Raw genomic sequence first — 23,896 nt, 5'->3', positions numbered from 1 at the left:
AACAAGTCCTAAGACATGGTCAACAAGTCTGGAGCAACATTTCTGGAGCACAGTCAGAAATAGCTAGTTGTCTTTACATACTTTAACATCTTGTCTGACAACTTTGTTACTAACATTATAAATGACAAGAAACTATCTTACCTTGCAACATTTCTGTATATACTGTTGATAATCAATATCTTGTTACTGTATTAAAGCCAACAACCTGTAATGTTGTTACATTGATGTAAAAACTAAACATATTTGTACACAAAACAAGGTTATACTTAAGGGTTCATGGGACTTACTAAGGAATATTACCCCTGACTTATTTACTGAAGATCTAATTTTTGTCACTATTGACATATTAGATCTTTTTTCATGCATACCCTATGAGACGGGTTTATTAATGTTTGAGGAAATGATTTTTCAAGATAATAAGATACCCCAATATGAGAAAGTTGCTATTATGGGACTTATGGATATGGTCCTTAAGTATAACTTTTTGATTTTTAATGGGGAATATTTCCAACAAACACAACTATGGGTGTAGCCTGTGCCCCCACGTTTGCGAATTTAGTCTTGGCACAGTGGGAGGAAAGTTTCATCTTACATTCCAAATTCAACACCTGCTGGACATTATACCGCCATTTTTTGGACGACATTGTAATTTTTTGGACAGCAGGTTATGATAAATTTAGTGAATTTATTGAATATATTAACAAATCCACTAATTTTCTTAAATTCACCCATAAGACTTCAATTGATACGTTACAATATTTGGATGTGGAGATCTACAAGTTGAACAATAATTTTGAAACTAGAATTTATAGAAAATCTACCTTCTGTAACTCCTTTCTCCACTATGACAGCGCATACCCTTCACATTGTAAAAAGAACATAGTGAAAGGACAGTTTGTCAGGGGTTGCCATATGACTAGTTTGGAGTCAGATTTTGTTAATGAATGTGCTTTTTTAAAGATTATGTTTAAAGAAAAAGGTTATCCTGGCAATTTTGTTGAAAATATCAGGATGGAAGTGGAGGAAGGTAGAAGCACAAAATTTAGACCTATTAAGGGTGTTACATCCGATTCTTTACCTGAAATCAGGGATAGAAACAACAAAGGTACCTATAATGAATACCAGCAGGCCTTGGTATTGGAATACAATGCTTCAAATTTCAAGGTCAGGGAGATTTTTCAGAGAGAATGGGATAGATTTGTGTCACTTACAGACATAGATGAAATATTAAAATTAAAGCCAAAGGTAGTTTATAAAAACTCATTTAATATGAAGAAAATCTTTGAGATAAATAGTAATGTAGGAAACACCAAGTATTGTGAAAGTATACATTTTATAGGGGGAAGAAAGAAAATGGGAACTTTTAAATGTGGAAGTTGCCACCAATGTGAATATATTATGAACAAAGGGGAAATTCATTTAGAAAGTAGAAATAGAAGGATTAGAAGTAAGGGGAACTTTGGTTGTGATACAAAAGGATTAATTTACCTTGCATTATGTCAAAAATGTAAGTCATTTTATGTAAGTAAAACAGAGAGAGTATTGAGGAGACGTATCTATGAACATCTTTATGAAATTTCAAAAGCTAAAGAAACAAATGCTTTATACAAACACTCTAGGGAATGTGAAGGGTATAAATTCCTCTTTTTTGTATTAGAACAAGTCAAGAGAGATATAAGAGGTGGCCCTTGGGAGGAATTGTTAGAATATAAGGAACTGTGGTGGCAGATAACTCTGGAAGCAGCGAAAACACCTGGTTTAAATGACCATATTTCTCTTTTACCTTTATTAAAATTAAGGGCTGCCAAAGTGTAAAGACTGTGTTATGATCAATACGCCAGTAGATGGCGCCAATCTACTTGAATACATTGATTCTTATATGTTAAACATAAAATTTTTATATACATATAACATATATACTTTTTTAAAAGTTTAGTTTTTAATAACCATGTATGATGCATATAATTTTAATAATATATTAATTTTAATATTATGAAATTTATTTAAGATGTAACAAGTGAATTCTACACTATTTTATTTAATATTTATATATTGAGTGGTGACATTACATATACTTGCTACTTAATATTCATGAGCCTTTTAGGAGAGCCTGATTAGTGTGTTTAAATGTTTTTTTATGATGTTTATTGGTTAATGTTTTAATTCTGAACTATTTAAGATGTAATTAGTGGAATTATTTATTATCTGATGAAGTCCAAGTTGTATGTGGACGAAAACACATATTGTGAATGAACTGCGTTAATGCTGTTTGTGATGCTGTTTGTGGATATTCAATAAATCGAGTGATTTTCGCTAACTGGTCGGAGTGCCCCTCTTTTGCCTACTGCGCTCTTTTGGATTTTGTAGTTGCTTTCTGAGTGCAGCTTTTTGCAGTTTTCTGATTTAACCTGTAATGTTGTTTACTATTGCTGCAGCTTTGTATCTCTAACATGTACATGATGTGGAGCTTTTCTCCTCGGGCATCCGCTGAAAAAGGACCTGCTTCCAGTCGGAATTTCCCGGTAAACAAATGTAAATAAATAAATAACATGACAATTAACTAATATTGTTTCAGACACAAATCAGACCAATATCACAATGGATGGATAGATAGATAGATAGATAGATAGATAGATAGATAGATAGATAGATAAATTAATAAATAAAAACAGCATAAATAAATTAACAAAAAATAAAAAGAATGAGGTCAAAAACACAAAAATTGATCCATGCATCAAATACTGAGTGACCCGATGAATAGACTGCACCATCCACAGAGTTCGCATACTGCTATTTATAAAATCAAAATCATAATGTTATGATGAAGGACTGTTCTATCGCTAGTCTTAACTTCAGACAAAAGCTATCAGAGGTATGACTGATGTATCACAGTCTATAAGATGTTAGGGTGGACCACTCAGGAAATTTAACATTTTGGTGACTGGAACTACACAGTTAGAGATACTGACTGATTCCTGAGAAGAATAAAGGGGAGTAGCCAAGAAACCCAGAATTGTACACTATTTTCCTGTCTTTTTTCACCCTTTCTAAACAGCAGTCATAGCCTCACCTTAGGTTTCGTGCCCACTGAGTGGCGCCGAGCTACAGTTATCCCACTCCACAAGGGGGGATCCACCTTGGATCCCGGAAACTACCATCCCATCAGTCTGACAAGCCTTATCTGCAAGGCCATGGAGCGTATTATCATGGAACTTGTAAACAAAGACATTGGCAACCTTCAAACACTGGACCCCACCTAGTTTGGGTTCGTGAAGTGCAGATCTTGTCTCCTGAACCTGATTGACTTCTCTGAATCAGTCTCCAGAGCCATGGACAAGGGTAAGGTGGTCCACACAGCCTATCTAGACCTTGCCAAGGCCTTTGACACCATCCCTCACTCTGGAATCATAGATAAACTTACTAAGCTGGGCATTAATCCCTACATCACCCAATGGGTTGCTAACTGGCTTACTGATAGAACCCACACTGTAAAAGTAGCCAACTCCAAATCCAGCTCCAGACAAGGGACAAGTGGAGTACCTCAGGGTTCAGTCCTGGGACCGCTCTTGTTTGGCATCTACTTCTCTGAAGTACAGGCCAACACTAAGGGACTCTGGCTAACAAAGTTCGCAGATGACTGCAAACTGGGAGCCATTATTGAATCCCCAAATGATGTGGATATTCTACAAAAGGGCCTTACAGAAAAAGATGCTTGGTGCCAGAGCCATGGGCTCAAGCTCAATGCCAAGAAATGTATAGTTATCCCCTTTGGGGAAAAAACATGTATCCGTGAATTACCATATAGGTGGCAGTACACTAAACACTGAAAGTGTGATAAGAGACTTAGGGACACAGGTGGACAGTGGTCTCACCTTTGATAACCACATCGCCACAACAGTCAGGAAATCCTTCTATGTGGCACACCTCATCACTAAGGGCTTTTCATCCAGAAAAAAGGAGGTAATTGTCCCACTGTACTCATCTCTCATTAGAGCCATTATAGAATACAACACCCCATTTGGTACGTACCTCTCAAGACATCTGCAACAACTGGAAAGGCCACAGAAATATCTCACTAAAAGAATCACAGGCCTAAAGCAGATGCCCTATGCTGACCGCCTTAAAGAACTCCAGCTACACTCTGTCACATATCGTCTACTCAGAGGCAATCTCTGCTTAACATACAAGGCCATGTCAAACCCAGAGCTGTTGGACATGCTACACTTAAAGAAATCCCAATCCCTCAGAGCCACACGCTCCAGGGATCTAAACCTTGTCATCACAATAAACAAAACATGCTGGAGGGATAGGTTCCTGACCCGGAGACTTCCCAGACTCTGGAATAGATTGCCCATACATGTCAAGCAGAGTGCCTCTTTGGCCCTTTTCAAAAGGAACCTTGATGATTGGATGGCTGAAAGGAAATTCACCCTGAGGATCACGTCTGTCGCACTGCTAGACAGGGGTCCAGGGAAGTAAATAGTGTGGGAAGAAATAGCCAGGGAATTGTTATGGCTAGGCTTGTATAGGTCACACGCTCCAGGGATCTAAACCTTGTCATCACAATAAACAAAACATGCTGGAGGGATAGGTTCAAAAGGAACCTTGATGATTGGATGGGTGAAAGGAAATTCACCCTGAGGATCACGTCAGTCGCACTGCTAGACAGGGGTCCAGGGAAGTAAATAGTGTGGGAAGAAATAGCCAGGGAATTGTTATGGCTAGACTTGTATAGGCCATAGGGCTGATAGCCTAGTACCAACCTATGAACCTATGAACCAAAACTGCACTTTTTTTTCTATGATCTGTTGAATGTAAGATGCAGCAAATACTTATGAAGGGATCACACTACAAGCTTTTAACTAAATGGCTAGCAGTATATAAAGCACACCTTGATGTGCACAGCTATCTTCTCAACTGACTCACTAATGCCCTTCTTATTTCATGCATGTCTTTGAAGCTTGGACCCTCGATACCATTCTGCTGAGGAAAATGTTACTCCTTATAAAATAAAAGTGTACCATTGCTGCAGTCATGTAAATAAAGAATCAGACTGAAATATCTGCCTGGAGCTACCATCATAGCTATAATGACTGGATTTCCTAATAATTTCCTAGATCTGCTGCTCAGTTTATGTTGTCACTTATACTTAATGTACTTTTTGCTGGATTTCATACAAAAAATAAAATAAAACAGCTAACATGATGTACAAGTCTGTGTTTAATGAGTTACATAGGTTCACTTGTCATCAGTACTAAAGGCATATACATTTGCTTTCCTTACCTGCTGCTGTATTTTATTTTTTCTCCATTTTTGGTCCAACTTATAACTGGTTCGGGACTTCCCACTGCTTCACAGTTTATAATTAGACTCAATGTCCAGGTTCCAAGCATCACTGTTTGTCCCACATAAACAACGATCTCCAGTGATGCTCCTGGCTGAGCAGCAGGTGTTTTCTGGAGAATCACTGGTCCTCTATAATGTTTACTAGGCAGTCTTGTAGAATGGGTCAAATTTGTCAAATCAGAATGTTTAGATGTTTTAACGGGTAATGTGTGTTTAGAATCTGATTTATGCGATGGTGATTTTATAGAAAAATAGTTAGTTCGTGGTTTATCAAGCTTTGAACTGGCTTCTCTATTTTCCATGCTGCTTTTTAAAATTTCAGACATCAGCTGTGCAATTAATCTTTCAGTGTAGATATCTTTGAATTCTTCTGGCTGCTTTGATAGATTCCTTATAATATCATCCAGTCTTCTCTGCTCTGTTGTGATGGTTAAAGGGCTTACAGATTCCAAGCTATGATCTTCTTCTGATGACATGTTTCTCTCTTTTGAATCCTGCAACTCTGGAGAATCCAGGTTTTCCTTGGATACAGCTTTCATATCAAGAAGTTTTGAGATAATGTGATCATATTGACTGCTCTGGTCCAAGAAAAGATCATGTTTCTCTGGTACACTTCCATTGGATAGGCGTTTGCGAAAGTTCTTCTCTTTTGGGCTTAAAGATTCATTGAGACTGTCCTTCCCAGGTGTGTCCTCATCTAAGAGTAGAGAAGGAGAGACCAGGAGTTTGTTATTGTTCCCAATAAGCTTAATGACAAAATGTTCAGTTGCTGTTCCAGCCACACATGTGTAGCTTCCAATATCAGAAGGATTTAAGTGATGGATCTTGATGTAGCCATATGGAGCAACAGTAACACGAGTAGAGCTGGATAATGGTTTACCATCTTTTTGCCATGCTATTAATGATTTCCGGAATCTTCTTACAGGGCACCTAAGGACAACTGATGTTTTAGGCAACAGGTAAGCATGACCACCCACTACAAATTGCAACTTTTTTTCTTTTCGTGACTGAATGTAAATCTTCTTCACGGCCAAAATATGTGGGTCTTGTTTCTGACTGGGTCTACTTGATTCTGAAAAAAATGACACATTTAGAACAATTATTGTGATAAAATCTCTTGAGGTAAAAAGCAAAATCAAATTTATGCATGCATGTGACATTCATAAAAATAAATAATTATAAATTTCTAGACTTTCTTTTTACAATATAAAGCATTTTTGGAAACTAAAGATATTGTAACATATTGTAAGGAACATACCAAAATAATTTAACCTTTTGATCTAAAGTAACTGTTGCAGCAATCAAAAAATAAATTACCACTGAAAATAAAAAAACAGGCTTTTAAGGCCTGACATGTGCAGCACTGTGTTCTGTTTCTGGAAGTGTCCCTTTGCAACCCATATAATTGAAAATACACAGTCCATTCCATCAGACTATAACCCTCTCAGTAAAGAAATACTTCAGCAGAGCCAGGGAGTAGCAGTCCTCAATGTCTGATACCTGTGTATCTCCGTCTCTGTTGTTCAGAATGACACTTCCCCATCTCCCTGACCTGATCATTTCCATCCATATTGTACAGTCCAGAATCTCTTCTAGACTCTAGTACTAAGAGATCCCCATCACCTTTTCTCTGGTAACAGCATTTTCTCTTCAATCCCCCGTACCCTTGTAATGGTATTCCTCCAGACTACTCCTAGGCAGCCTAATGCTGCCTCTCTGTGTGGTCTTAGGAAATGTACAACATACTCAAGGCATGGTCTAACCAGAACCCAATAAACTGGGAGAATTATCATTTCTGCTTCTGGGATCTATCCTCCTGAGGATATATCCCCTTATTCTGTTTGCTGTACCACAGCCTCCTCTCCAGTCCCAGTATTTCCAAAACCCTCAAAACCTTTTTCTGTCATTTTGCCATCATTTTCATCCCCTTACCTTACACTTACCAATGGAGGCATTGTGGACAAAGTACAATTCTCTGCATTTGTCAGCAACAAACCTTAGCTGTTACCTTTATATACTTGGTCAGAATTTCCCAGTCCTTGGAAATAAATCATAGTCATCATCCTCAATCCCACCTTTTCCCATTTTCAACATGAGATTGGCGTGTCGTGTCAACTGTTGCCATCTCTCTCTATTCAGTACCACTCTCCTACCTTCTTCAACATGTATGACTTCTGTTGCAAGTCTTCTCTCACACAATCCATCCACATCTTTGCTGGACCCCCTTGTTTTCTCTTGCTTTCTTCCTGTCTAACCCAAATCTTCTTCACCAGATTGTCTTATGCTTTTCTGCATGTTTGTGAACCACCATAATCTGTTCTGTTAGACATTTTCTCTAACTTCTGCTCTGATGTCCTCATTTCTTTGTCTGTCCCACAGTGTGCATCCTGCCACCCATCTCAGGCACTTCATCTCCATCACCTCTAGCGTCCACAGCTGCTCTGCCTTTTCCCAGGTTTCTGTACCATACAGTAGTACTGGTCATACTACTGCTTGCATGCCTTGATTTTCAGCTTCTTTGAAATTTCTCTGTCATACACTAGACCTGACGCCCTGTGCCAGTTGGGTGCAGCCCCTCTCACTCTAGTTTTGACCTCCTTATTCAAATTTCCCTTCTCCACAACCACCCCCTAAAATATTTGAAGCTGTTAACTTATTTCAGTATTTTCCATTCTATCTCAATTCTCAGCTTCTTCTGAACTCTACCATTTGCTGCCATTACAACTATTTTATCTATACACAGTTTGGTCCAATGTGCCATCAGGTTTGCATTTCTATTCCCCCATCCTTTGCTGAAGTTCTTGCTCAGAGTCTGCCTGTAATGCCAAATCATCTGTATACAACAACTTTGTTGATCTGTTCCCCCAGCCTGTCTGCTAATGTAGTCCATCACCAGTATGAACAGCAGTGGGCTCAGAGTTGAACATTGATGTACACCCACTCCCACAGGGAACCCCTCTGTGAAACTGAACACTGTTTATACTTGTGTCTTTGGGTCCTTGTACATAGCCTGCACTAATTCTACGGATGTTTTTGTGACTTTGAAAGACCACACGACTGCCCAAATCAGCTTTCCTGGGACCTAGTAATATGCTTTCCCCAAGTCTAGGACTGCTGTTTTGGGCTCTTTCCTCATTTCTTTTCAAGTATCTTTCTCACTGCAAACATTGAGTTAATAGTGCTGCATCATGCATCATGATCTGAATCTGATTTGCTCATTTCCCATCTTACTTTCTACTACTGTTTCTATTTGTTTGTCATTCACCCTCTCCAGAACTTTCATTCAGTGTAACAGGAGTTTGATCGCTCTGTGGCTGGCCCTTTGTTTTTGTACACTGGCACTTAGTATGTTTATTCTCCAGTCATGTGGAATACACCTTTCTCTCCATATTACTATGAGTACCTTAAAGAGCCATTTCTCCCCTATCTCACCCAACATCTTTTTTTCCCCAAACATCTTCATCAGATTTACAGACATGACAAAGGCAATCTTACATTTATATAAATGAAATATCTCACCCAACATCTTTTGCATATCTGCTGTGATCTCTGAGCCTGCTGCCTTCACTGACTTCATTTTCCTTAGTGCTGTTTTTACTTCTTCTGTAGTGGGTTCCTCCTCTTCACTCACTGTGGACTGTGTCTGGGTTAGTACAGCATCTGTGGTGTTGTCTTTGTTCAGAAGTTGCTGGAAGTTCTCCTTCCATCTGACTTTGATATCCCATGGACTGGTAAGCAGGTTCTTGCTTGTATCCCTTATGGGGGGTGTCTGACAACCTTCTTTATCTTTCTGTCTTTGCCTTTCAATATGATATAATGTCTTTGTACATCTACTGAGTCACTTTCCAGAAGCTGGTAGAGTGCATCTATTGCCTTGTTCTTTGCTCCTGCAGCTTCTTTCTTATCTACTTTGTTAGCCAACCAGTATTCCTTCCTTCCTAATCTGGTCTGTATTTTCTGTCTCCCACTTTTATCTGCACTCCTCCTTTCTTTTCAGTGACTCCCTGGACTTCTGCATTCCACCACTAGTGTTCCTTATGTACTTTATTTCCATACCTGGCTTGATTGCACATCTGTTCTCTAGGCCTCAAACATTCTGTTTTGAGTTGCTGCCATTAGTCTTTAACTCCACCTATATCTTCTTTTTCTTGAGGTGATAGAGCCCCGAGTAATTCCTTGAACTGTTGTGCTTACTCTGCAATCAACTTCCAAGTCTCCAATCTGATCTCCATTGACCTTAGAGCCTTCACTGTCCACTGTATGCAGCTAATTGTGGAAACCAGTGGCTTATGCTGTGGGCAGACTGTTTAACCGGGGATGACTTTGCAATCGGTGATTCTAGTCTATTGTTCATTCCTTACTACGAGGAAGTCTACATGAGTTGCATGTTGGCCACTCTTATATGTGGTCTTGTGACACTGTCTCTTTCTGAATCACGTTTTGGCTACTATCAAGCCACTTTCCAGACAGAAGTCTAGAGAAGCTGCTCCTTTTTTATTCCTGTTGCTCTGTCCATGTGAACCCAGGGAGTCATCATATCATGTTTTGTCTATTCTGATATGTGCATTCAGTCAGCCATTATCAACAGCAATTCATGTTGTCCTGCTTTAATTAGTAGGCCCTGCAATTGCCATCTGATTGCACTGTTTTCCTAATTATTACAATGCTGCTGTGGCGCACAGGCTGACATTATGAATACTGCTCTATTATTAGGCTGGAGTATGATTGCCAAAAGTCTGCCACTAATTCTTAGGACATCCCTCATTGCCTTCTGAAGCCTCTCCCTCATCACAATTCCATCACCATTTCTAGTCTGTCCTCCTCCTGAGTAGTTGACTCTAGATACCAAGCCAAGTGGCTTTGCTACAGTGCCCTTCCACCTTGTTTTCTGCATATACAGGATGCCTAGCCTCCTATTTACCACTTCCAAGCTCCATCCAGTCATTGAACCTACAATGAGTGCAGCAATTCATATATCATGTTTGGCAGGCTGATTGGTTTTACGTCCAGCTTTCGCCCAACAGAGCTATCACAAGTAACCCAAGCTGGGCAACTGGACACCGGCTGACCAGAAGCTTATTGACCTAGGGTTGCAGGGCTTTATGGCAGGCACATTCACCCCTTGTTCCCTGGTGTAGGTTGTAGTAGGCTGGCTTCTCAATACACATATCACCAGCAAATAGCCATGCCCATTTGGTGACATTAATCAACATGTTTGAATCACCTAGAGACAATTTATTTTACACCATTAAGTGGCTAGACTGCCATGGCATGTCGTCTGTGGTTGTATTCTTCTGTCTTGAGAATACTGCATACCACAACTGATGCCCAAAGTGGTTGGACAATGGTTTACTATTATTAAAGATTGAAAACAAACTTGTTGACTGTACAAAAAAATCGAACGGAGGTTCAATTATGAAAAATAAAAAAAAAAAAAAACCAGTAAAGATGAATTAAAGAAGCCACAACACAACAAGTGAAATGAACCGAAAAACTGAAAAAAAGATACCAAACAACAAAGAAAAAAATTTAATAAAATTAAAAATCACATGGAACTTCTCACTTCTCTCCATATCACTAAAACTTTTTATAAGTATATATCACCAATATATATCAAGTGTATTTTATGTTTTAATTGTTCATATATTAAAATTAAACAATTAATATTAACAAATTAAAATAAAACCAAATAAAAATCAAACATCACAATAATTTCACATCATACATTCTTGATTAATCATTACAGAATCATTAAAAATCATTTTTTTTTCAAAAAATTTTATTTTTTAAATATAAATAATTTCAATCAATTTTCAATTCATAAACCTACAATTCCCAACTAAAACTAAACTGTTACTAATAGCCCACCTTATAGGTATATATTATTGTATAGCTATATAGGACTATATTTTACTAGTTTAATTATTATTTTTAATTCCTAATATGTTCTTGTCTTTTATTTTAATTGTCTAATAATTTTTATATGGGGCATTTAAGTCCATATATATTTTTTTTTCTTTATTTACAATTAAACAATTAAAATAAATAAAATTGAAAAATTTAAATTTTGCCATTTATTACACTTAACACTATTATATTTACATACATGCTGCATTACCTTGTACCTTTTATTATGTCTATTATTTTCATTCATTATTTATATATATGAAATCTACTAATCTCTACTATACTATGTAATGTTTATACTCCTTTTAAGGAGAAACACAACCTTTTATTTATGTTCTAAACAATCAACTTCTCTCCTTCTCAACTGTGTTTCTGCTTCCTTTCAAAATATCTTTAGATACTGAATAAGTAGTAGTAAATAAATAAATATCTTGGTTCTTCATACTTATTATTTTTTCTATTACTCTATAGTAGTTACACAGTTTTTTATTATATAATACTCTATTTAAACTATCATGTAATTCTACCTCAGAATATCCCCTCTCTAAAATTAATTGTTTAATTGGTTAATATGAACAATGTTAACATATAAATACACGATGTATATGGTGAGATATACTCTGTTAAAGGCAAGTGGCCGAGGCGCTAGAGAAGTTTCATGTGATTTGGATTTTTATTAAATCTTTTTTCTTTTATTTCGTGTTGCTGGTCTTCAGTTTGTGGTTCTACGGGTTTTAACATGCGTCGAGATACATGTTCAGTGTTATTCCGGATTACAAACATCTCCCCTATCTCGACCCATGTTAAAACCCATTCCTAGGTTGTTTTTTTGTCATCTATATTACCGTTTTCGAACTTCCGTGTTCGACAATAGTACAGTTGACAGAGTTCGTTTCGAAATTTTAATAGTAAACCTGAACAACACAATTCTTCCCCCCATAAATCTCAACCTACCATCTCCAACTCTTTCCCCCATACCTCTCAACCTTCCATCTCCAAAATGAGGAACACTACCTCTCATAATGGAAAACAAATGGGAAAAATGTGAGTTATTAACAGCTTACTAATGAATTCAACTAGGAAGCTCATAGGATGGCTAAATGTGGTATTTTCACTTGTATAATAGTTTATTTCCATGAATTACAATGATTCAATTCTATTTATAATGGATATCAGTTAAAAAAAATTGCTAACACTGAATGTGTGACAGACCCTTTCAAAGTGAAACTTTGAAGAACTTGAGTTTTTTAAAATCCTAGATGAGGCGCGTTCCTTGTAATGAGGTACACTTGAGAGTTATGCTTCCCTCATAGGGCACCATCAAGAGTCTGTGCTGCTGCCCACAGCTCCATTCTTGCAAGAGTTTGAGATGGAAACAGTCAGTATGTTTTTCGGAGGTAGGAGGAACTCCACAGAGACACAAAGAGAACATGCAAACTAAACAGGCATTGGCCAGAATTCAGGGTTAATCCTTGCACCTTGTGCATGTGACGCAAAAACCTTAACTATTAAGCCATTTAACAAATGAATAAATTAAAATTACAATTAAATCCTTAATCTGTCCCCCATTCTTCACTACTGTACCTATTAATGTGCTGTCAACAAGGAGCTGACCTTGTCTTGTATGCCTTTAGCTCTATCTGAAACAAGCAGACTGAAGGGCTCCAGTTCATTTGATTCTTCACTGGCCTTCTTTCTTACTCCTGGTATTGTCCCCTGCACCATAGCCTCTTTGCTTTACACTTCAACCAAGTAAAAGGCCAGGTCCTCATACTTGGTCCTGCAGTTTTTCGAGATCAGATTCAATAGGCCCATGTTGGTACTGTTCTGGAGATTGTTGTTTCCTAGAAAAGGCCGTACCCTTCCCTCACATCACTATTTCTATTAATTTCATTGCCACTTCTATTAGGATAACAGGCCTGAAGATTTCCATATTTTTCTGTCTTCCTCTTTGTACAGAGGTACTTCACATGGCATTTTAAGTCTTCTGGCATGTTTATAATGGCCAAAGATCTGCTGAAAGTCTCCATCAGATGTGCTACTTGCACACTGGGCTGATTGTGCAGGACCATGTGATGTAGTCCATTTTGTCTCTGTGCTTTATTCGTTCTTATAGTACCTCCTCCATTTCTATCCTGCTGTTTGCACACTGCCCTCCCCCACTTTGTTCTTTTCCCCCAGCACTGCACCTACTCTTAATGAAGACTAAGATGAAGTATTAATTCAATATTTATGCTTTTTCCCTGTCTCTTGTAATTTACTCTTCTGTCCTTGCTCATCCTAGCCATGTTGATATTTCCTTTCCTCTTTTCAATTACATACCAATACAGAAAATTAACGTATTAATGTTCCTAGTGACTCCTTCTGCAAAATCCCTTTATCTTGGCCTTTACCTCTGTTGCAGCCACTCTGCTTATTAAAATAGTTCTGTCTGTCCTGCACCTTCCAGCCCCTCCCCTAATTCATTTATGCCCTATCTCCGATGCTAATCACTAGGTTCACACTGTATAGTCATGCCGAATTTCTTCTTTTGTTTCCTTTTTTTGCCCCTTACTCAGACCTTTGTCCATGAGCCCTAACAGTCCTTCCTGACCCATTTCCATAGTTTGTTCACTCCCTCACTTTTCCTACAAATCACTAATTCTTCTTTCAGTCTCTCCCGGAGATCAGCATAATCCACCCCTAATATTACTAGCTTTTTTTTTAAATATTCTTCCCTTTTCTCCCACTGTAAACTGCACAGTGGCGTGATCACTATCAGACAATGCCTGACATCTCTGTCACGTGTCTGCATTTGTTATGACGATCTTCAAAATTCTCCCCTTTAGGTACAGGGTACTGTCTCGTATCTTTTGGTTCAATCCCCTCACATTCCAAGACCTCAGCCATTTCCCTCTCCCTTTTCACAATGGACTTCTTAAGGAGTTCTTGGTTCATACTGTCCAGCTAAGCTCTTTTGCTCCTCTTCACTGGAGTTGCACTTATCAGGGGTTGTTGCAGACTTCTGATATCTGGACTTGTTATTATCAGGCGCTTTGCTTCTGAAAACTCCTCCATCAATGGATGAAGACTCCCTGTAACTGTTTGATTTTAACAGGTCCATCAAAAGCCAATTGTTTAGGTAGGCATATGACATTGCTTAACTCTTTTTGTTCACTCTGTAATGTTTGCTGTTTTAGTTTCATGTTTTAATTTTAATTTATTACTATTTTGTGATTTAATTGAAGACGACTTATTTGCAAGCACCATCATAAACTTGAAGTTGAGCCAATGTTTAGAATCTAACAATATGTGGCTGGCAGATCCAAATCCCCTATTATTATAATCTCCTCCTCCTACCTGATTCCTTTTATTCTGTCCTTCTGTCTCTTGTCCTCCTCCCTGTACGTGTTTGGAGGTTGATACAACCTTACCCAACAGGGCATTTGCTAGAGGTTCTGCTCATCCCCTTAACACTCTGATATTTGATAGCCTTCTTTATGCAGAGCATTCTCTGCCTTCATCTCTCCCCTCTCTGGTACTCCTAAACATCGTATACCCAGCCTTCTCCATGTCTCCACCACACCTTCACTGGTCTGTGTTTCTGTGATAATAAAAATGCTAATTTTTCAGTCCTACATCAGTTTTACAGTTTTTGATATCTTCCGACACCAACAGAATACCACACAGCCATGCTCTAGGTCACCCTTGTTTGTTCTTCTGCTTTGTTTTGTAATTACTTTCTCTTTCTGCCTGATTATCAAGCTATTGTTACATTTCTGTGAGGCCCCCTCCACCCTTCTAATGTTATGTTACAGATCACACTTTTCCAGCCTAGATACTGGTCTGACACAATCTGTCCACATCATACTGTCCTCTGCCTCTGTCTCCTTACCGCTTCCAGCATAATTGTGTCTACTGGCCAAGTGCTGTTGCCACTTTTCACATTTATGTCAGCCTTTTCTCACCGAATTAACTAATCCACTATAATTTCTAAATAATTTGTTTGGATTCCATTTCTAACAGCTTTCTTTGAAGAGGGTTTGTCTCATTCCTTAATGTTGTAATGATCTAGTACCTTGAGGCAAAATGAATGTGCAAGAAATATTACACACGTAAAGCAAATGATGCATGATCTGACTTGTTGGCTTAGGGTATGACTTTCATAGTGACCGTTAAAGCTGAAGTGAATAAAGGTAGTGATATTTCTGTTTGTCTGTCTAGTTATACAGAGAAGGAAGACAGCCTCCCCTACTGTAGTTGCCTTGTCAAAGGTTTCTGTGCCAGTCTCTGGAATATAGAGAAAGCTGTCCAGGTATTAGAAAAAAAAAATGAATTATGCATTTAGAAGGGACTAGATATGAAGAGTTAATGAACTTGTGAATACAATGTCTTCGTCACACAGCAGAAATTTTACCCATGACTTCGGAGAACAATAATTTAAATCTTAAGCTAAGTCTGGTTTAGAATTATGTAAAGTAGTAAGTTTAGGACATTCATCAAACAATGATATGCAAAACAATGAGAGAACAATCAAAGAATAAACAATGGACAATTGACCAATGCACAAGTCAGCAGAGTGGCCCAAACTGCAAGATGCAGCTCCTGTTTCTGAGGGAAAAATTTAAGTATATGCTGATAATTCATATTGTGTTACCAGTGCAAAAAATGTATTTTATTACCAGTGTAAAACATGGATTTATGGACTAGAGCATGTATCCATTCAATTTTATATTTCATTAATCCTTTTCTATGTACACACATGTAAGTGTGATTTAAGATTATTATTTAGACCTGCTGAAAAATGGTTTATAATTTCAAGAAAGGTTCCAGATTGTTAACTGCTTAGACCTGTAAAAGAAAGTTTTGTTGTTTGTTGGTTGGTTCACTCACTTGAAGTTGAACACTGTACTAAGCTTTGAAAAAAGTACAAATCAGTATTTACTTACTTAATATGTTATATGCTGGCCTGAAAAGCATTTTTTTTCTGAAGGATTTGAAAAATAACCAGTTCTATCTATTGTTTTCTGTCTGTCCAGTAACACCATTCAAGTAATTATGCCTGTTTGTCTGTTTTGCATGCTAACACAAAGGACTTCAGAAAAAGAAAATGGTTATCATTTTTTCTATACTATCCCCTCCCCCATGTCATATGACCATCAAGCTTCCTCTTGAGTGGACAGTGGCCATTCATTCCTTTCCTCTGAAGCTTCTACTTGGAGCTGAAGGTGAAATCTGTCTGAAAGGGATTGTCATTCAGGCAACCATAAAGGCTACCTGGCAAGGACAGCATATTTCTAAATGACCTAATGCCACCACTTGGGTAGTAGGATAAGTGATCAGCATTACTGCTCTGGAACACAATACCACCCCCTTGAGGCTGCATGCTTCCACACAATCATTCTCTGCCCACCCATTAGTGGCTTAGTGAGCCCAACTCTTACCAAATGCCACTCCATAATACTGCTGCCCCTCCTCTGACAGATAGTGGCAGTATGTGTAGACTGCTCTGCCAGCTTTCCCTCCAGAAATGGCATCCCACCCTCTCTTACTAATGCTGTTAGTTGCCATAGCACATAGTGTCATAGCTGAACCTGGGTCACAACAGCTGCAGTCAGAGCTTTATCCATCCATGCCAGTGGCTCTGGCAAACAAAAAGGCTATCCTTTTCCTCAATGCCACACTATGAGGAACCCTTTTTGCCCCTTCAACACTGATCTGGGAAGTAGTTTCATCTTGTGACTAATTTCCTCTGAATGTACTTGCATATTGTGATAATCTGTCAGCAATGCAATCAAGCCAGTGCTTAGTTTTTGCTCTTGAAATAAGCACGTCTTCTGAGTTTACATTGCTATTAAGGGAATAATACAGTGTTTTCTGATAAGCATACAAATTATGGCCTACCTCATATAGCTGTGAGTACCTCTTTTCATTTATGGCTTTGATTTCAATGTTACCAGCTAGGCCTCCACACAGATATTAAAAATGTAAAATTCTCAGAGCATAATGTCATTACGTCAAAAACAAATGTATTTGCAGTTGTTGCCACACTACAAAGCAGCAGAGCAAAATGGTACTTAGACCCACTTCATTAAGAGTAATTACAATTATTTATTGTTTAAACTTGTAACTGGCAGTACGAATGTTTCCTAGTCCGAATTATTAAAAGAGTCTCTTGCAGTTAGGAATGCAACAAAAAGGAATATTATATTGAAGTCTTATACCTTTTAGTTGGTTATCTAGTTAGTCTGTTTGTTTGTTTACTGGGGTAGTACACTAATCACAGCAGACTAGTGACACAGCCAGGTGAAGAAATTTATATAAAAAAAACAAATAAATAAAAAATAAAACAGAACAAATTCACAAACAGAGTAATCACAAAAGGCAGGTAATCCCACAGACAATTGAAGCAATATGTAATTATTATTAACAGAGTAGAAAAACAAATGCGAAATAATTTTAGTAGTAAATATGAGAATGAAATCCGTATTAAGAAAGAGTGTATCACATTATTCCGTGTGCACCCCTGCAATGACTCCTTACGTACATTTTAAACAAATACTCTCATATATAATGTAATGCCAATGCTTTACCATTTCTAAATATGTATGAAATGAAGTTTAAATAGAGCATATGGAAAAAGCATAATGTTACAAGTAAGAGTGATGGAGTGACTTAGAAAGGCTCATAAATCATCTATTGCACAAGTTTCTTTGAGGGGCAAAAGAGATGAACAATGGCCCGTTCTTATGGTTAGGTTTCATTCTATCTAGATAGAACACAGCTGTCTGTTTACATACTTGCAATGGTGTAAGTATTCCCCTTTACTGGTGTAAAAGGGAAAGATTATGGGGAGGTTGATGGTTAGATTTAAGTTAGTTACACTGACTACCTTAGGTATGAAAGTGGAATTACTTCTGAGGCTACCTTGTACTTATGGAAGACTAAATATGGAAAAATTACTGATAACGTTTGCAACTCTAAGATCTTCTTTAGCTGAAGTTATGTCAACAGTTTTCCAGGACAGAAATTTTATGTCAGTAACAGATGCTGGTTTACATGGTGGGGGGGAGAAGGGGGGAGGTTGGTTGGCAAACTTTTCCAAAATAAAATATGTCTCATTGTGGAAAGAGGAGCTTTGACATAAGGTCTAAGAAAAAAAATCACAAAGGATGGCTTTGTTGACCCTCAGTAAAGAGAGTGTTGTGGGCAAGAAGCCATTGTTAAATATGAAATTACTATAAAAGGTACTTAACTGGTGGAGTAGCTAATACATATGTCAACCAATTTGTATACTAAAAGATTGTCAGAAGAGGTGATGTCATGAGGTCCAGGTACTGATCCTGCACCTGACAAGAATTTTGCTTCCATTTGTCTTTGTAGACCTTTCAGGTAGATGGTTCTGTGAGGACCTAAGAATATTAAAAACTTTCTTGAAATACTGTTGGATTGTTGGCTAAGTCTGCAATTGGAGAAGTAACAGTAGACAATTTCAAGGTGTGGAGATTTGAATGTACTTTCACTGAGGGATAAGACAGTAATGTTTTGAAAGGTATAAGCTTCAGTGGGCTGTCCAGCAGGTATGTGAGCAGTACTGAAAGCATGTTCCAATATGGTCACTAAGGGCTTTGAGGATTAGGCTGACTTGCTGTAATATGGCCAGCAGTCTTACACTTTGTTATGGTGTGTTTAGTGAAGTACTATGGCCTTCCATTACTAATGCTGTTTGTTTGGATATGACAGATTGTTGTAAGACTGTGTAGTTGGCACTGGACCACAGAAACAAAAGAACTAGGTTAGATATTATGAGGACCATAAGATGCATTTCAGTAGACACAGTTAAAAGTTTCTGTCTCTCTTTTCTAGCACTTCATAGTGCTCACCTCCCAAATCTAGCAGGACTATACATGATAATCTTGGTATAAATTTGTGTCCACCCATCCAGTCATCAATTCTAGCCTTAAAAGTAGTTAACATAGTACTTTATTTGACCCCTAGTTGTAGCTTATTATGAACGGAAGGAGTGCTGCTTATTTGTTGTTGTAAATGTAGGTCCCCAGTCTATGTGTATGCAGAGCTGCTAGTTTTGCAAAGACAGATGTACAGAACTGTATGTTTTGTAGCTAAAAAGGCAAGATGCAAGTCATTTCAAAGCAGTGTGTAGGTAGCTAAGTAACCTGAGAATTGTGCTAATTTACTGGGATAGTTGGAAGATTTCAGGGCTTTGCTTTTCTTTGTAAAGTATCTTTGTTGTCTTTTTAGTTGAGCAGTATGCCATGATTTGTAAATAAAGGGGGCATTGTATTGAAAGATGGGCCTGGTAAGGGAAGAGTATGGTGGCAGGATGATTTCTTTAGATATTGAAGAAATAAACTTGGAAATTAACTGGGTCAGACAAAAAAAATGTATTGACTCTGATGGAAAAACGATGATCAAATGAGAAAAAATTGTCCACATAAGTGCCTCTGTCTCTTATAACCATGTCTGAAGAGGAGACGGGAACCTCTTTTTTAATGAATGCTGCACTTTTTCAAACTTAACATGATACATTTTCAGTACACTAGGTAGGTGCATAATCCAGCCCTTGCTGGAGCAGTTTACTATCTGTGATTGAGTGGATAACAGTGCCCAGTATGCAATCATGTTTAAACCTGGTCAACCACACTTTTGGGATAATGGACTGGATATCTAAAAATAAATTCCCAACAGGAGAGGGCCCAGAATTGATCCCTGTAGTATCCCACTAGTTACAATTTTGCATTCAGAGGGTACTAGTGACAATAACTTGCTCGTCTCCTGTCTATTACAGGATCTTTCTAAGGCCTTTGATACTGTCTCTCACTCCAAACTTCTAACTAAACTTTCTGACCTTCATCTCTCTACCTCCTCCATCGACTAGTTCTCTAGTTACCTTTCCGGCAGGCAACAATCTATCTGCTGACAAACTGTCCACTCTCCTTTCCTCCCAGTAAACACTGATGTTCCCCAAGGAATATAATCACCAATAAACTTCTACAATATGCCAACAATTCCACTCTCATCACCTGTGCCCACAGCATCCCTGAACTTCTAACTCTCACTCAGCAAACTTTCTCCACTAGCTGTGGATATGCATATTTCAGCCTTGTTATGACCTCGTCAGCACAGCACAAGCAGAGTGTTTGACTAAGCAGTCAGTTTTGCAGTGACCCTAATGATAATGGACATCAGCTGGCTATAACAGCCCTGTGTTTCTTACGCTTAGTCAAACACTCTGTTTATTCTGTGCTGTGCTGACGAGGTCATAACAAGGCAGAAATATGCATATCCACAGCTAGTTGGGTTTGGCTTTATTGGCCTGAAATTGGTCATTAAAACAATGAAACAAGTCTTGGGCATTCAGAATTGCCAATTAGATGAAACATCTGATGTTCGTAAGGGTCACTTGCATATATCCCATGTGCCTCTGATACAAGAGGTTTGGGAGGTCACTCAGTGGAGGTTCTAGCTTTGCTGGAGTTTTCATTTTATTTTTACTGATTGGTTTTTCAGTAACCTTCTCACTTATTGTTTTAATATACACATATACACAAAAGAAAATTTGTACTGCAATTGCCTCTTCATACAATTTCTCTGTTCTTTATGTATACATGGCTGTTTGTTTAAATGCTTACACCCCTGAATCTACTTCATATGTTATATGTATAGATCCATTATTTGTTAGTAGACCTTTGCTATATTATGCTGTTACTTGCTGATGGACTTCTGCTATGTTATCTGTTGATTGCATCTTTGCAACTTTTGTAAAATTTGTAATTTTTCTGGAGATTTTTCCTCGGGTCTCCACTGAAAATGGGCCCCTGGCTCAGCTGGACTAACCCGGTTAACAAATGTCAATAAATAACTAAAATAAATAAATAAAAAAATAGGGTCTTTCAGATATGCAATTGCAATCCAGCAGATAGCAAGTGGTAAGTTGGTCTATTTTTTTTAAATATCATGGGGATAGTGCCAAATGCCCTGGCCATATTGAGATAAGCAAATGCACTGATTGACCTTTGTCCACAGCCTCTGTAACCTTTTCAAAGAAGCTTCCTAGGTTAAGGAGAGAGGACCTGCCATTCATAAAACCAAAATGATTGGGATCTATATTATTATAGTTGCCTGTGTCTGCATAAATGCGTCTGCTATAATATGTTCCATGACTTTAATATTAGGCTGCAAGGCTAATGGCTAATGGGTCTATAATTGTCTGGAACTATACAGGGACGACCCTTGTGTAAAAGAGTCACAATGACTATTCTCCAGACTTCAGGCAGAAATCCTAGGAAAAAGGCTGAGGTGGAAAAGTTTAAGTTTCAGAATGTTGCCTTGTATATTGTCTGGACCAACAGAAGTATTAATTTCCTTTTTGAAAGAGACTTTACAACTTGTAAGACTAAAAACAATACTTCAATATTTGAGAAAGGGGATACAAGGGAATTTCCCCATGCAAAAATGCTTTTTGCATATGTTTCAGTTATTATCAAGCTGCATTTTGTATGAGTGAAACAGGAGACCTCAGCCCTTAGGACAGAGTTCAGTGAAAAGTATTGGTGACACTTTACATTTGATGGGAAAGTGAAGATAATGATCGCTCGGCTCCAGGAATCTAGTACGGTGCTTGATTCCTCAGGGGTCTAAGTACCCTGAAGTGCACCCTAGCCTAAGACTGAAATTGGTCAGACGTGATCAGAGTACTACCCCAGTAAATAAATATCTGCTCTTTACTGAGTGCAGACATTTCAGTTTATGCAAGTTGAAGATTTACAGGCATTTGTGATTATAATAATCATCAGACAGAGTGTGAGTTATTATAGGAGGATGAATGAAGTGAAGAAGACTGAAGGGATCTTTAAGTAAAAGGAGGGTAAATGAGAAAACAGAGGGATTGAGCTGAATAGCAAGATTATGATTTTGGTAGTACAGCAAGTTAATTAACAGGGAGGGAAATTGACAATCGCAGATAGTAGAAATACTCAGAAAAAACTATTGTATCCTGAGTATAAATATTATGGCAGTACACAAATAATAATGACTTCAATCGAATTTGGTGTTGCTGCTTCTGCAGAGTGAGCATCAGCCCTAGTCATCTAAATTGCCTTCTAAATAATTGCTGCCATGTCCTTGCTATGCTTGTTCATATCACTGATACTTTTACTAAAAATGTGCTTTTTCTATCACTATTGCTGCTGTTTGCCTTAAAATATCTGTCTGTAAGGGATTTCTAGCTAGTTGTTTGTGGTAGCATTGCACTTGTGGGATTCTTTTTACTTCATTTTTACATTAGGAGGACTGGGATTAGTCATCTTGTAGCAGGAGGTGTTTGCTTGGCCTATCTGAGTTGGGAAACACACAAAAGGGCTCAGTGTAGACATTTTATGGACCAGAGGGCTCAGTAGTGAGTCTCTTTTTTTCAATGCTGGTATAAATTCACTTTTTTTGAGTGGAGTTGTTCACAGACACACTTCCCAGGACTCTAATCATAGGGGACTCCATTGTATGACATAGTGATGACCCTCTAACCAGGATGAACAAGGAGAAGATAACGGTTATGTGCCTATTGATCCACCAGATTACACATGCATTCTAGTCATTACACCACAGATAGCAGTAGGATTCCCTCATAGTCCATGTAGGTGTAAATTACCTGAGACGTACCTCCTTAGAGTATATGAAGAGACATTATGGAGTTCTCGGACTGTGTGTTTCAGGCTGGTATGAGCCTAGCATTGAACTGTATATTCGCTTCATGGAGGATGATACCACAATACAAACAAAAGATAACTGATTTTAAAAATTGGCTGAGTTTCTGGTGTCATTCTAAGGGGATCCAATATTTGTCAGCATGGAAGGACATACTGCTTTGCCGGTGATGGTCTGCAACTGTTTCCTGTAGACTTTTGAATTTCTGGACTTGTCATGGGGGTTCAGATTCTACTTTATTTTTTAGTGTACTGGCTAAACCTTTATGTCAATATGGTGAAATATTTATAAATAAATTATTAGCTTTGGAAACCAGCTTTATTGTTAATTTCAGTACTTTACATCCAATAGGTTTACATTTGGAAGTAAATCTTAATGTTTAATTAGCATGGGAAAAAATGGGAATGATCATTTGTCAGGATTTAATTCATGTGTTTTGGTTAAAGGAATGGTTTTCACTTTAATATGATTGTGTTTAGAATGTGCTGTTAACTGATGCACTATAAGTGGAGTGTTTTTTCTGGTGTGTAATTTATCCCATGAAGGCGTGAGCCAAGGTACCAGGAGACATCAATAAAGATTTTATGCAATTTGAAGAGGCTCCTTTTGTTCTTTTTGGTGTTTTTTATTTTGCTAGTTTGGCTAGCTGGTGTTTTTTCACTGCTGGAGCCCCTCAGGTCTCCCTGTTGGGCTTAGTCCTCTTTGGCATCTGCTTCTCAGAAGTGAAAACCAGTGTCAAAAGCCTCTGGTTGACCCAATTTGTAGATAGTTACAAACAGTCATTGAATCCCCAATATGCAAACACGCTACAAGAAAGTCAAACGCAGACAAATGACTGGTGCCAAACCCACAGCTTAAAACTCAATACCAAGAAATGGATTATAGTACCTTTTGGGAAGTATGCGGCCACAGGAAACTACATCCAGGAGCCAGGAATCTC

At 38.0% G+C, this 23,896-nt stretch overlaps 1 protein-coding gene across 1 annotated transcript in view; it reads right to left on the bottom strand.

The window, feature by feature from the left end:
- The window catches only part of ADAMTSL1 (ADAMTS like 1), a 4,128,157-nt gene that overhangs the window by 943,523 nt on the left and 3,160,738 nt on the right, over nt 1-23,896 (bottom strand). The window contains exon 19 of the mRNA XM_044061207.1: nt 5,284-6,418. Within this exon, the coding sequence (XP_043917142.1) occupies nt 5,284-6,418 (1,135 nt within the window). The remainder of the gene's footprint in view (nt 1-5,283; nt 6,419-23,896) is intronic.

Source organism: Protopterus annectens, chromosome 2.part0 (assembly GCF_019279795.1).
Source record: "Protopterus annectens isolate FY-2018-M chromosome 2.part0, PAN1.0, whole genome shotgun sequence".
Lineage (NCBI taxonomy): Eukaryota > Metazoa > Chordata > Ceratodontiformes > Protopteridae > Protopterus > Protopterus annectens.
This window is presented reverse-complemented; position numbering and strand designations above follow the sequence as displayed.